The following is a 12859-nucleotide window of genomic DNA, read 5'->3' as shown; positions in this document are numbered from 1 at the left end:
AACAGACAGCTCATTAGATAAGACCAACCAGTTCTTCATGGGGTTTTCTTCGCATATATCCTCCCCATATATTATTATTGTTTACCAACGGTTGCAAATATCAAAACAGTCACAGGCTTATAAAAGTTTCTTTTTTTTATTCCTGAGACATGTTCTGCTCGAAACCGTAAATCAAAGGACAGAATTCTCGGCTTACGAGCCTCTACTTTCCTAAACTTTTTAAACTTTGTTAGGTCTGTAATAAGATTTAGAGACAAGACAGTTTACAAGCTGCTCTGTCCTTAAAATGTTTATATCGGTATATATTACTTCGCCATTTGTTTGAGTGGTTTGTTTTGCTAAACAATTGGTCTTGAAATTAGAAAGTCTTTGCTTAACTGGAGCAGAAGGTGTCAGGTTACTTCAGCTGAGGGATCGAAACCAGATGTAACAAGAGTCGGTTAGGCTTTTTTTTTTTTAAATAAATGTTTTCTCTAAATCGAATAAAAGGAGAAAATACGAAAATATTCGAGTTTTACTTTTTAAAGTTACTACAGTAACTAAACTGTTCTCCTGCTTACTTTTATTATTTTTATTTCTTTAAATAACCGAAATGACAAGGTCCTAGGTTAGTTTAGATGTCCGGGTTTGGTGGAGAGAAAACTGGTGTTTTACTCCGAGCCAGCGAGTCTATATCACAGCAAGGCAGAGATTCCGATAAAGAACAGTTTACCCGAGATGAGAGCTGAACCCAGGACAGTCAACCTTCACTGTATTGGTGACAGGCGACAACCACTCTGCCACCGGGCCACCAAGTGCAGGTGTCGAAAGGCAGAATGTGACAAGAGATGATTAAAATCAAGCCTAGGATGTGCTAATGACAAAAGTAATACAACTGATTGTATGATATCCTAATAACCAAATTTGTAAGAAAAGTTAATGCACCGCTACCTGCAGACAGGAACAAGAAGTCCTCCGTTGGTCTCAACAGCAATTATACAGTCGTGTTCTGATTGTTTGCTTCACAGCCAGACCATGTTTATGGCCGCCAGAATTGGTTCTGGAATGGCATCAGATATCAGTGCTATTCAGAGTGGTAAATGATACTCTTTTCTCCACCCGTGTTCGCGTTTGGACAAGTTCATCCCATGCCGAGTGAAGGTATAAAAATCAACTCACACCATACTTTCTCCCCGCCCCCTCCTCCCCTACTGGCCTGCTTTCCGACCTCAGGTGAATGGCGATAATGTACGAACACAGAAGAAACAGTAAATAGAATTCACGCGATGTAGGAGGCGCCACCGTCACACCCGGTTAAGATATAAAAAAGACAGAGCTGGGTGGTCGTGCACTAGTCGACAATTCGCTTCTCGTGGTCCAGCATCATGCCTGAGCCTGCAGGCTCATGGAGGGACAGGCTCACGGCCACTGCTTCCTCGGATTTTGTGGAGGGAGGGTCCTTCAATGAGCTGCTGAGGTCGCCATGTTGAACCGTTAGGGGCTGGAGGAGAGACGGGTATGTTGATTGCGATTCTAAAGCTTTGACTTTAATCCCACAGGTCCTTAAGTGTTATCAATATGTGCAAGAGAGATTGTTTTCGTGGCAAGGAGGTTCGTGAATATGGTGGGGCGACTAAGAGAGAGTTGTGTGAGAGAGAGAGAGTAAGAAAGAGAAAAGAAAGTGTAAAGTTTGACTGACAGAGCTTTAAAGCATAGCTCATTCTCTCATTCAGAAGCTTCGAGTGGATTTATTTAATTTTCAAAGTTTAGTATAGCACGATACATCTAGTTCACTTTTTGTTACCGGGTGAGGGGGAGAGGGTGATAGGTCAGTAGACTTGCTTGAAACAAGTTTTCTTTTATAACTTGCATTGTGTTCAGAAGTACGCAGTGCGTCTGTCAGTGTGTAAATCCATGCATGTGTTAATGAGTTTGTAGGTGTGTGAACGCATTAATCATTAAAGCATTCAGTTTGGTCTAACCTTCCTCTCCTCTCCTCTCCTCTCCTCTCCTCTCCTCTCCTCTCCTCTCCTCTCTCTCCTCTCCTCTCCTCTCCTCTCCTCTCCTCTCCTCTCCTCTCCTCTCCTCTCCTCTCCTCTCCTCTCCTCTCCTCTCCTCAACATAGCGCGGTCCTCTGGCGCAAGGTGTTAAATCGCTCTTCACCAACACAGTGGATCGGATGTCGTGGGTTCACATCTCGTCTCGGCACTCTATTTTTTTTTCAAGCTGCTTACGAGATCGGCAGCTTGTTCGTGATAATAAACATAGTTGCTGATTCCGTAGAAAACAGCACCATCCTCACTGCCAACTTATCACGCTAGGAACTCTTTTCATTGAAAGAACATAAACATAACTTTTTTTTTCTCTCTCTCTCTCTCAGTACAGCTTTATTGATTACAGAAAGAATGACTGGAGTTAATTGCTATTTTCCGGAAGCTCCTCTTATTCTCTCACCTCCGTGCGCATGAGCAGCCGCACATATCCTTTGTCCGGAGTACAATGTCTGGCCTACATTCACTTTTCTTTTCTTTTTTTAAAAAAACTTCCTTCCTTTTCTGTGTGTTTTTATTCATTCCCTGTATAAACTCTTCGCAAACAGTTGCCTTGCACGATGAATTATTCATGGTCTACAGGGGATATCAGACGGGTTGGGAGGATTTCTTGACATTTTTTTGACAAAGAAACCCGTAGTTCGCATCTCTTTTCAGTCAGCACTCGTTGGAACTCTCGGACACTTCAGCTCGCAACCGTGGGATGACATAGCGTGACGTGTCTGTACGGATTGTCTCCTGTCTCCTGTCTCCTGACGCCCACCTGGAGTCCCCAGGCTGATATTTAGCTTCAGGGCGAGGAACAATAGGAGATCAGGTTCGTTTCCAGAAGGTAGTCAGGCCCGGACTGTCGCAAGAGCGAGGCTAGAGTTCCTAAAGTTTGCTGACGGTGCGTGAGTCGGAAAATACGAAAAAAGAGAAAATATTTTCACCGTGGAATGAGAGGAAGGAGGGAGGAACTGAGATAAGAAGGATGGTGATGAAGAGGTGAGGAAACGGGAATCAGAAGAGTAGGCGTCAGCGTTTTATCCACGCGGGAGGATGAAAATAAACATCTGACAATTGATTCATGTGCTCATGTCATGCTCTCCCTTGCTCCTGCCTCTGACTTTCTGTACATTCCTCGCTTTTTCTGTTCAGTTTTTCCTCTCTCCTTTTCCCCTCTCTCTCTCTCTTTCATTCTCTATTTCTCTGTTCTCTCTCCCTGCCCACGCACACACGTACCTAGACGAGTTCACCGACATTAAACACACACCCACACGTGTGGCCTCACAACCAGCACAGCACATATTTGCTCAGGTTAAATGAATCATTAGCAATTAATGTCAATTACATTCAGCAACGGAATGCTGAGAGAGACCCTCGCCTGCATGCTCCTTTATTATGATAATGACGATGATGAAGATTTTTATTATTGTTATGATGATTAATAGTACATATACTATTTCGAGGAAATGGAGCGAAAGAAAGATAACTAAATGTTTTAGATGAAGAAATAAATGTCAGGACTACAATACACAGAACTGTCGTAGGTGCGTCTCACTTGGTTAGTGCTGACCACTGGGTGCAAACAATCCACCCGGACATAAACAGAGTATGACAGGCGTTAATGTAATGACTCAGAAGAGGTACAGATACTGGATATTGAGCGATAATGTGTCCGACAGCGGAAGTTAATGCATCCCATAATATGACATTAGAAGGAAATTGTTCCCTCCTGTTAGGACAAACATTCACGGACAAGGAAATGTGCGCTGATTGTTTTTTTTTTGGGTTTTTTTTACTTGTTCTTATTCTCCTGGCAAATGTTTTCATGTATGAATTAAGCATAAACAATCAATCTCCACACTATTAGAATATGCATTATTATTTTTAGTATTTTTTCCTCTTTCGAACGGCTTTGTTGTCCTTAGATTTTAACATGTTTATGGATCTTGCTTTGTGAAAAACAGAGAGAAGGACCTTGTGTAGGGATGCCAGGCTATATAAACTCTCGGTTATGATCATTTCTGGGAAAAATAAGTTCTGAGATGGTGGGCTCTGATTTTTGGAAGCAGATGAAGGCCTTACATTCAATTTTCTGCAAACGGGAAATTTCGATGTCATCTCACGCAAAATCTGTTCATACACAAATCACAGGACTTTCCAACAACTTGGTTCTGACAACATGTCGACGGCTCTACAATTTGGTTTCTAGTATCTGATCCCCTTTTTTTAACTCTCGATAGCTAGTCGATTCTGATTTACCTCCCTTCCTCTACAGTTTTTGGGGTTTTCTGTGAAGTTCTTTTGAGCTTCTGAGCTGTTAAAAGCCATCTAAAAAAATATATTTTTCTCCCATCCCCCACTCCTCTTCATTTAGGAGAGCGTCATTTTTTTCCAGCCTAACATGTCTTAAATGTCCAGGTCTCTAGATGTTGTTTTTTTATTGCCGCATAACAACTTCTTAACACACTTTTCCAATATTGGCAAACCGTCATAAGTGCATTAACTGAATCGTTCTCTCATTCAAGAGGTTTCCACGTCAACTTCAAGGCTTCGCCCCTTTAACACCACCATCATCCTTTTTGTAGAACTCCGATTTCAGATGGTGATGGCTTCCATTTGCGATCCATGTTAGTGAAGACCACACTACCTTTTTTTTAGAAAAAATGTTAAACGCGGTCGTCTTCAGTTGTAAGAATGTTTTTATTGGTCTTTTAAAACATTTTAAGCGGTTTTGGCGCATGCGTGAAATAGAAGCGGAGGACGGACATTTTTAGGTGCAGCACCTGGCTCAGAGGAGGCAGGACTCCTGGGATGTTGTAGCCATTAGCTGGGGAGAAAAGCAGTGTCATGCCAAGCCATTTGGTCTTGTAGCACAAGGGAAAACGCTTGTCATCAATACCTTGAGATCCCCAGCCCCTGGGTTAGCCTTGGACAGGTTCTTTTCTTGTTTATCTGGACGAAAAATCCCATGTTCCCGCTACAGACTCTACCCTCCTGTGTTTCTAATAAAGTTCATTGAGTGAAAGAGAGGGAAAAGCATTACCTAAAATTTAGAGCCCCAAAAACCTTTAGTATTCTTTTAATAGTGAGTGATTGACAGAAGGACAAAGTTTTAGATGAAACATTAAGAATAACACACACACATATATATATAAAAGAAGAAACTCTACCTCCTAAGTAAGATTTAAGTAGTTTGTCGGAGGCAGGGGTGCGAAGGCAAACTAAAGATACAGTCTGTGAAAAGATGAGCGGGGTAGAATACTAGCACCTGATTAAGCAACCCTCAGGGGAAGAGGAGGGTTTTCTTCGCTCCATCCTTCGCTGTCTAGTGTTACACAAAAATCGCTCACAGCGCCGCAGGAGCTTGGACATCCGGGTGTGAAGACATGTGATGCGAGGCTCGTTCCCTAAGATGCTTAGTAAACATAAAGCCACAACAATAATAAAAACTCTCAGTTATTATGCACAATAACCTGGCTGTTGTGACAGTGAGAAAAAAGTAATCAAGTGGGTGATTGGACACTTAGTTTCCGCACCAATGGCAAGATTGCTCTTTTTATAAACTTTCTCAATTTTTTTTTCTTCTATTATCAGCAGTTTCTCTTCTTTTTTCTTGTGGCGGGGAATTTCTGGCTGCTCTATTATGTTTGAAAACAATCAGCATGACTACTTTTTAAGTTTCTGACAAACCATGTGTTTCTCTTCTTCTCTACTCCGTTCTTATCTCAATCAAAAGACTTCCTTCCTTTCTTCAATTGTTCTTTTTTTAAGTATATCCATCCACACAAGCTGTATTGACACAAACGTTCAAACATTCAAGATAGATACACTAGAATATAGTTATTAGTTTAAATTTTTGGTGAGTCGATCTGTTAGCATTCAAAGTTGTGCTCTAACATTGTTTCTGAACCTACAGCTTTGTGTCTTTCCAGGATCTCACCAAATCCAGAAAACACTGTGACCACATCCTGTTTTCTAACTGCTCCACAGTGTCTGCTGACCACAGCATAAAATGATTGTGGTTGACAACGGTCACTGAAGAGAGAGATTTGGGCCAGATAAGTTGAAAAGTAAATATTTTAAAAATACAAATTATATATGCATAGTGTCTTATATATGTTTGTGTGTGTGTGTATCTGTGGTGTGTATGTGTGTGTGTGGTGTGTGTGTGTGTGTGTCTGTCTACATTTAGTTATATGTGTGTGTGATTTTAAGCTGTATTGCCACCCATGATAATACTCGAAAGAGATCTTTTGTATCTCTTTTTTTTACCCAAAGATTCATACATTAACTAGAGCGAGAGAGAGTCAACTCCTTTCTTCAATGTTCGAGAAGGACACACCTACGCTCCTTCACATCAGCCATGAACCCTACACAGAGTTCCTTGTTCACAGGCACAAAGCAAATCGTGGAAGTTATATCGACGATGGAGTTGTTACATTTTAATACCTAAAGCAAATACAAGCAGCAGAAGCTGGTAGGACAGGAGGATCTGCCCATCGATAAACCTATTATTGTGTACCGACACCTGGTGCTGTCACATTGCGAGGGCGAATCCTGCTCTTTTGGGCGAGAAATCTGTCAACGTGTAATGGAGAGGGTCTCCTCGTGTCCCCTCTACAACCCTGCATCTGTCGGCGGTTAGAATCTCGCCATCCGGTTGTAGACAAGCAGAACAGAATGTGATGCGAGAGCTCGTACAAAAAAAGTCCTTAGCATTTCAAAGCCAGCTGCACACTGTCGTGAACCTGGGGAGTGGGTTCGTGAGATGGACAGGGGTGTGGTAATGGAACGCTACCCCGGGGCTGATTACACTCTCACTGCTTCCGTCACCCTCGTCGTCCAACACGAAACACTTACTGTTAGCAAAAATAATATGACTGCAAGCCCTCCCAGCGTACCTTCCCCAATAATAAACTGAAGACAATTTACTATAATAAAGAAACTATGTCCTACATTGTTTCTTGTATGGAATCTGTTGAAATCCTCGCCGATTGTAGCGCCCTTCACACAAACACTAGACACCACGTGTCTCTCGTCAGGTCCAGGCCGTAACTGCTGTCTGGAGCCTCACAGCCCCTAATGAGGGACCAACACTTATCTACCTGCCTCGAGAATCAGATGTTTTTCGACCAAACAGCTAATGGTGTGATGAAGGGGTGAGCACTCTAGTACAGAGCGGGTCTGAACACTTTTGAGTAAGGTCGTGCAGCAGTTAGTCCCGACTCCAAGACTAACAAGACTTATCAGAGGATCTGATATCAGCCACCTTTATCAGTCTCTTTTACAACATTCGCCACTGAAGACCAAGTGCCGGTATTCCGACTGTCATGATGTTAAATCTTCATTTTTGAGGTTATTTCTGTTGATTAGCCAAGCACATTATACACTCACTTCCAATCTGTTTTCTGGCCTTCTGCTTGGCCCTGACATAGTCTTAGTTGTTAGTTCGGCGTAGTCCGCCCTCCCTGTGCCATGTCTTATTGTAATAAAGGTCTTGTGTGACACGACTTTAAAACGCTAACACTCATCATCATCATCATCATCATCATCATCATCATCATCATCATCATCATCATCATCATCATCACATCATCATCATCATCGCCATACGTTTATTCCCTCTTTTAAACGACATCCCATTTTATCTTACTCCGCAGGGTCTGCACCCACCCCACTGTCGTCGACGCCGTCGCCACAGCCGCCATGAACAGCACCAACGACACAGTCGCGGGCCCCACATCTATCTTCGACCGGTACCCGTCAACGACCGAGCTGGTGGAAAAATTCGTGCCCACAGCGCCGCTGGTAGAGCGCTGGATCCTGCCCTTGTGGTACATCATCGGTCTGACAGGGAACCCCGTGTCGGCCATCGTGTGGTTTGGCCGACGCATGCGGCGCAACAACTCCTCCGCCATCTACCTGGGCAGCCTGGCCGTGTCCGATGTCATCTTCCTGCTGTTGCACCTCCTGTACTCGCTGAACACCGTGTGGGGCTACCAGGTGTACGCTGTGCAGGACGGTTGTGAGCCTTCATGTTTTTCTTCTACGTACCCCAGTACCTGTCTGTGGTGCTGGTGCTCGGCTTCACGGTGGAGCGCTACACCGCGGTGTGCCACCCGTTCTTGAAGGAGAAGTGGTGTACGGTGCGCCGCGCCTGTTTCATCGTCGTGGTCTTCGTCGTCCTGTCCGTCGCCCTCTCTGCAGCGCAAATCTACATCTGGACCTACAACGAAGAGCAGAAGTCTTGCAATCACAGGCCGGTGGCCACGGAGGGCGATGAGAGCAGCTTTTTCAACATCTGGACCTGGTCCGTGGACATGGTGGTCTTCGCGGCCCTGCCGCTCATCGTCCTGGTCTTCAACGCGCTCGTCCTGCGCGAGATAATCAAGTTGTCCAATAACGGAGTCATCACCCGTCAGCAAGCCGCACCGGCGGCTCCAACAACACGGCCTCCACATTGACTCTGCTTTCTGTCAGCTTCTACCTGATCATCACGCAGCTGGCCGCCACCATCGTCAACAACATGCAGTCCCTCTTCCCGGTGGGCAACTTCACCATGACGGACGAAGAGGTCTGGGAGGATCCCACGTGGTCCAGACTCTTCGCTTACATGGAGGCGCGCAAGATCGTGGACGTGCTCTGCATGTCGCACTTTGCTTGCTACTTCTTCGTGTACTACCTGACGGGCAAGCACTTCCGGCGGGAACTGACTTACCTGATCACGTGTCATGGAAAGTTCCAGTTCTTTGGGGCGTTCGCCACCAAGACTCACAAAGGTGACAGGTATTCTATGGTGTCCAGCAACGGACACACAATGGCCACCGAGACGTGCACGACGGCCTACACCACCTCCATGTGACTATATGGTTGCTGTGGTCGAGGGGCCCAACTCACAGCGGCCAAAGTGCCGATGGAACCGGAAGTCCGGGCGAGGACTGAGTGACACTGTTTCGAAGGACTGTCCACTAATACAAAGCGAATTTTAAATTGCTCTGTTTGTTGAGAATCAATAGTGTCCGGGTCCGGGAAACTTCAATCCTGTGAAACATCAGAAATTATGCGACTATACCTGCAGGTGTGGCTGCATCCGTTCACGATGTGGAAATTGAAAACAACAACAAACTTATATCGTTTGATGAAAATAGTTGTCATAGTTCTGTTTACCTTGACAGAATTTTTAATATGAAATACGTTGCATCTAGTCGGTAGCTATGTATCACAAGCTTCAGTTCGTTGTAGAGGATGTAAAAAAAAGACATTACAAAGAGCCTGAGTGTCTCTGCTGTTTGTATTCAACACTTGACTGACATTTGTAAACAGTGATGTCGTTGTTGGGTGTCACCACAAAGACACTTCCGACCATACATTTGTACCGCACGAGCTTGGGAGGAATAAAACACACAGACACATATATACACACACACGCACGCATTCGCGCACAAAGAAAACTTTTCATTCGTGTCGATTATTGTGACCTGATACAGGAATGTGTATATACCATATAATAAAGCGTAACCACTATCAGCGCTTTCAATCAATGAGTTATTTTTTTTTAATTCACACGCTTTAATTTTCTCTGCAAAAGCTGGTGTCGCCACCATCGCAGAGAAATCCATGTAATAAAGCTATTACAAAAATAACTGCTTTTATCGAATGACTTCGTTTATGGATGGAACATTCGCAAAGACAAAAATAGGCTTTCATTGCCCTCCTTCCTTCACCCCAATCCCCGTGGTAGTGACCTTTCGATGAATGATTGAAGAGAATACCGCCATTGGACGGTGACGTCACCAACAGTCAACGAGCTGTTGATGACAGGGAGGTAATCCATTGATGCGCCTCTCGACAAACGCTCGCTGAAAAAACATTGTCATCGATATTACCGGGACTAATGACTGGAACGGACTAATCGTCTGTTGTCCTTGCTGCTCAAGTAACTATTTTTGTGCATCGGAAGCATGCTTGAGTTTTCTGCCCTGGTTGTTTTCTTTTGCGCCCGGTGATTCTGAGTGAGAAACATCCCTGCTTCAGGGTGGGGATGAAGGATTGAAGCATCTTTGATCAATGGACTCTCGGGTTGGGGCAGAAGGTGTGGAGCTCTTCGCATTCAAAAAAGAAAAGTTGCAGACGACCAGGCACCGACTCTTGTTTCCAGAAAATGATTCTCTTGCGAGTGATTCTTCATTTAAAGTGTTCTCGGTGATGCTGTCGACATGAATTATTTTTGAAAGTTCACATTGGGTCATACTTCTCTCATCTTCATCTTTTTTTGGAAAGCAAGTTCGACAAGACTGACCTAATTTACATTTATTCTGTTAGCACAGCACAAAATGGTTCCATGGGCTAACAAAATAGTTGTTTGTAAACACGATTGCTGTCTTTGTTAGCTCGAAAGTTTTGACATCGTACAAGGGTGCAGGCACTCTAACAGGTTAAATATCTTGACACCCGGGTATTTCTCTGGGTTGTAAGATAACTCTCGAGAAGATTTGATGGCTGTTCTTAGACAAAAATGTTTCGATGACTTGATGTAAAAGAAGAATGCTCAGGTGTAGCATATCAAAATGTGCTTCAGGACTCGGGGTATGTAACGACCTTTACATGGAAGTGAGAAGAGAACTCATCAGTTCTGTAAAGTGCAGAGTGCTTGCTCTTAGAAATTAAATTTAGCAGCCTCTCTTTCTCTCACATTCATTCATCCACACACTCTCTCTTCTCTTTATGTTTTTTTTTTTTTTTTGGCCCTTCCTTACTTTATGTCTCAGTTATTATCTCTTTCTCTTTGTCTCTCTCTCTCTCTTTAAACACACATTTGTTCTTTTTTCAGCCGAGTGACTTTAACAATCACCGTATTAACCACCAAAATGTATTGCAAAAAACTGTCATTCTATCACCTTTTGAACCCTGGTATTTGCTGTCATTTTATGTTTCTGCAGACTTTTTATCTTCAGTTTCTGTGGAATGTAATCATCAATCAAGCAACTTCTATATTTATTTTTACTGACTTTGGAGCTCTTTGGACTCTATCAGTAAACATTACATTTAACTGTTTATCAAGGTGGACAATAAAACATGTATTCGTTTTAATGATGATGATGACGACGAAGTTGAGAATAAATATGTTGTTATGATAATTACTTAGCTGACCGTCATTGGTGTCGTCTGTGATGCTTCTTTGACTGATAAGTTTGTGCTGCCATGGCAACCCACATCTCGTTTCAGTTCTTGTCGGAAACCAATTTCTGAGCAATATTTTCTCTAGATCTTGCACATCTGTGATTTGGATAGTTTGTGTCGGTTGTCTAATATTCGTGTTTTCATGACTTCGTCAATGCTTTCGTTTCGTGAAATAAAGTCTGAATGGTTTATCAATATGCGTGTGTTCATGGTGTAAACATTTCTCTTTTCTTGTAACAGCATAAAAGGCGAATCGTTGTAATGCAATATTTCACTCAAAACATCGAAGTTCTTGTCGAACTTGGCGGTTTTGCAGGATAATGTAAGAGGGATCGGTAACAACTAATCGAAAAACCACTGAAAAATTGATTAGGATAGTAACTAAGACTGATCATCTTTATCGGTTTTATTATCATATTGTTGTGTATTGCACTACGCTATAACAATCGTATTTATTTTCTTTGATTTTTTTTACAAGAAAACTCTCACAGTTTGAATGAAATGTAATAAAAGCAGTTCAACTGTGTCTTGGAAGGCTCATTTTTGATGATGTCCAAAATACAAAATAATATCATTTTGGGAGCACTGAAAGACTAAAATTAATTATTTCATGACATGTTATAGTGTTTTGGCTTACTTTCATTTTAATTAACAAATGTTATTTTGTCGAGAAATCCAAAGAAGTATTTTAAATTCCATATTTCTGTGTTATAATATTTGAATAAATCAGAGAACTTGTACATTATCTTTTGACTTTTTGTGGAAAAAATTACTTGAATCAAGTATTGTGAAGAACACTGGGGAAACAGATGTGTGCCTGACTTCTGTGTGGATTTTTCTCTGTTTCCTATTAAATGTGAAGACGTTTTGTTGAGTGAAGACATTAATAAACATTTTCATGACAGAAATATCAATGGTAGTGCAAAGTGTTAAAAGAGACTAATGAAATAGTTGAAATCTTTTGAATAGCCAAAACTACATTGTTTGTGTCAGACCAAGGTAGTAGTAAAGACAAGATCAGCTTGACCACAGAATCCTTGTCACTAGAAGTGTTTTCTTGTCTTTGTTCTTCGCCGTGCAGGTTATGACTGGGTTATGTTTCCGTACAGTGCTGCCAGCCATTCCTTTCATTTGTTGTTGTTTACATGCTGCGTACGGGGCACAGCAGCACGAGTAGATGAATTGTTTTTTAGTTTGTTTGTTTGTTTGTTTAAATCGCTACTCACGTCGTGCTCAGCGAAAATGAAAACATAAATAAATAACAACAAAAAAAACGTTGGCAGATTTGTGTTCTTATTGCAATGTATGTCTTTTTGTTGTCGCTTTTTTTTAAAGAAATTAAATTACGGGTTTTCTTTTAACAAGTGATTATGATAATTGTGGAATGTTATAAGTGTCTACAAGCTCGGGCAAATTTACCTCCAGCTTTGGCCTTGAAGATTTCGCAAGGTGTGGGTGTTGCCAACTGCGGGTGGCCTGCATGGCAGCTTCTGGAGTCTTGAGTTCGTGTGCACTGCGACAGTTCTGTATTTTCTGCCGGTTCCAGACATCATCTCATCTTTTCTGTCTCTGCCAGGCCTGGTAGGCTTTCTGTGCAGGTTTTTCCTGTCTTATATTTATGCTTGTTGATCTGCCTCTGTCCGTTATGACTGCTAACAGCA

General features: G+C 42.5%; 1 protein-coding gene across 1 annotated transcript in view; it reads left to right on the top strand.

Annotated features, from left to right (window-relative positions):
* LOC112553952 (neurotensin receptor type 1-like) overlaps positions 1–12472 on the top strand; it is a 55752-nt gene extending 43280 nt beyond the window's left edge. The window contains 4 exon segments of the mRNA XM_025221481.1: positions 5951–6088; positions 7679–8046; positions 8049–8441; positions 8444–12472. Of these exon segments, the coding sequence (XP_025077266.1) occupies positions 7725–8046; positions 8049–8441; positions 8444–8880 (1152 nt within the window). The 5' untranslated portion in view covers positions 5951–6088; positions 7679–7724 and the 3' untranslated portion in view covers positions 8881–12472.
* The last annotated feature ends 387 nt before the right edge of the window (positions 12473–12859 follow it).

This window comes from Pomacea canaliculata, linkage group LG13, assembly GCF_003073045.1.
Source record: "Pomacea canaliculata isolate SZHN2017 linkage group LG13, ASM307304v1, whole genome shotgun sequence".
Taxonomy (NCBI): Eukaryota; Metazoa; Mollusca; class Gastropoda; order Architaenioglossa; family Ampullariidae; genus Pomacea; species Pomacea canaliculata.
This window is presented reverse-complemented; position numbering and strand designations above follow the sequence as displayed.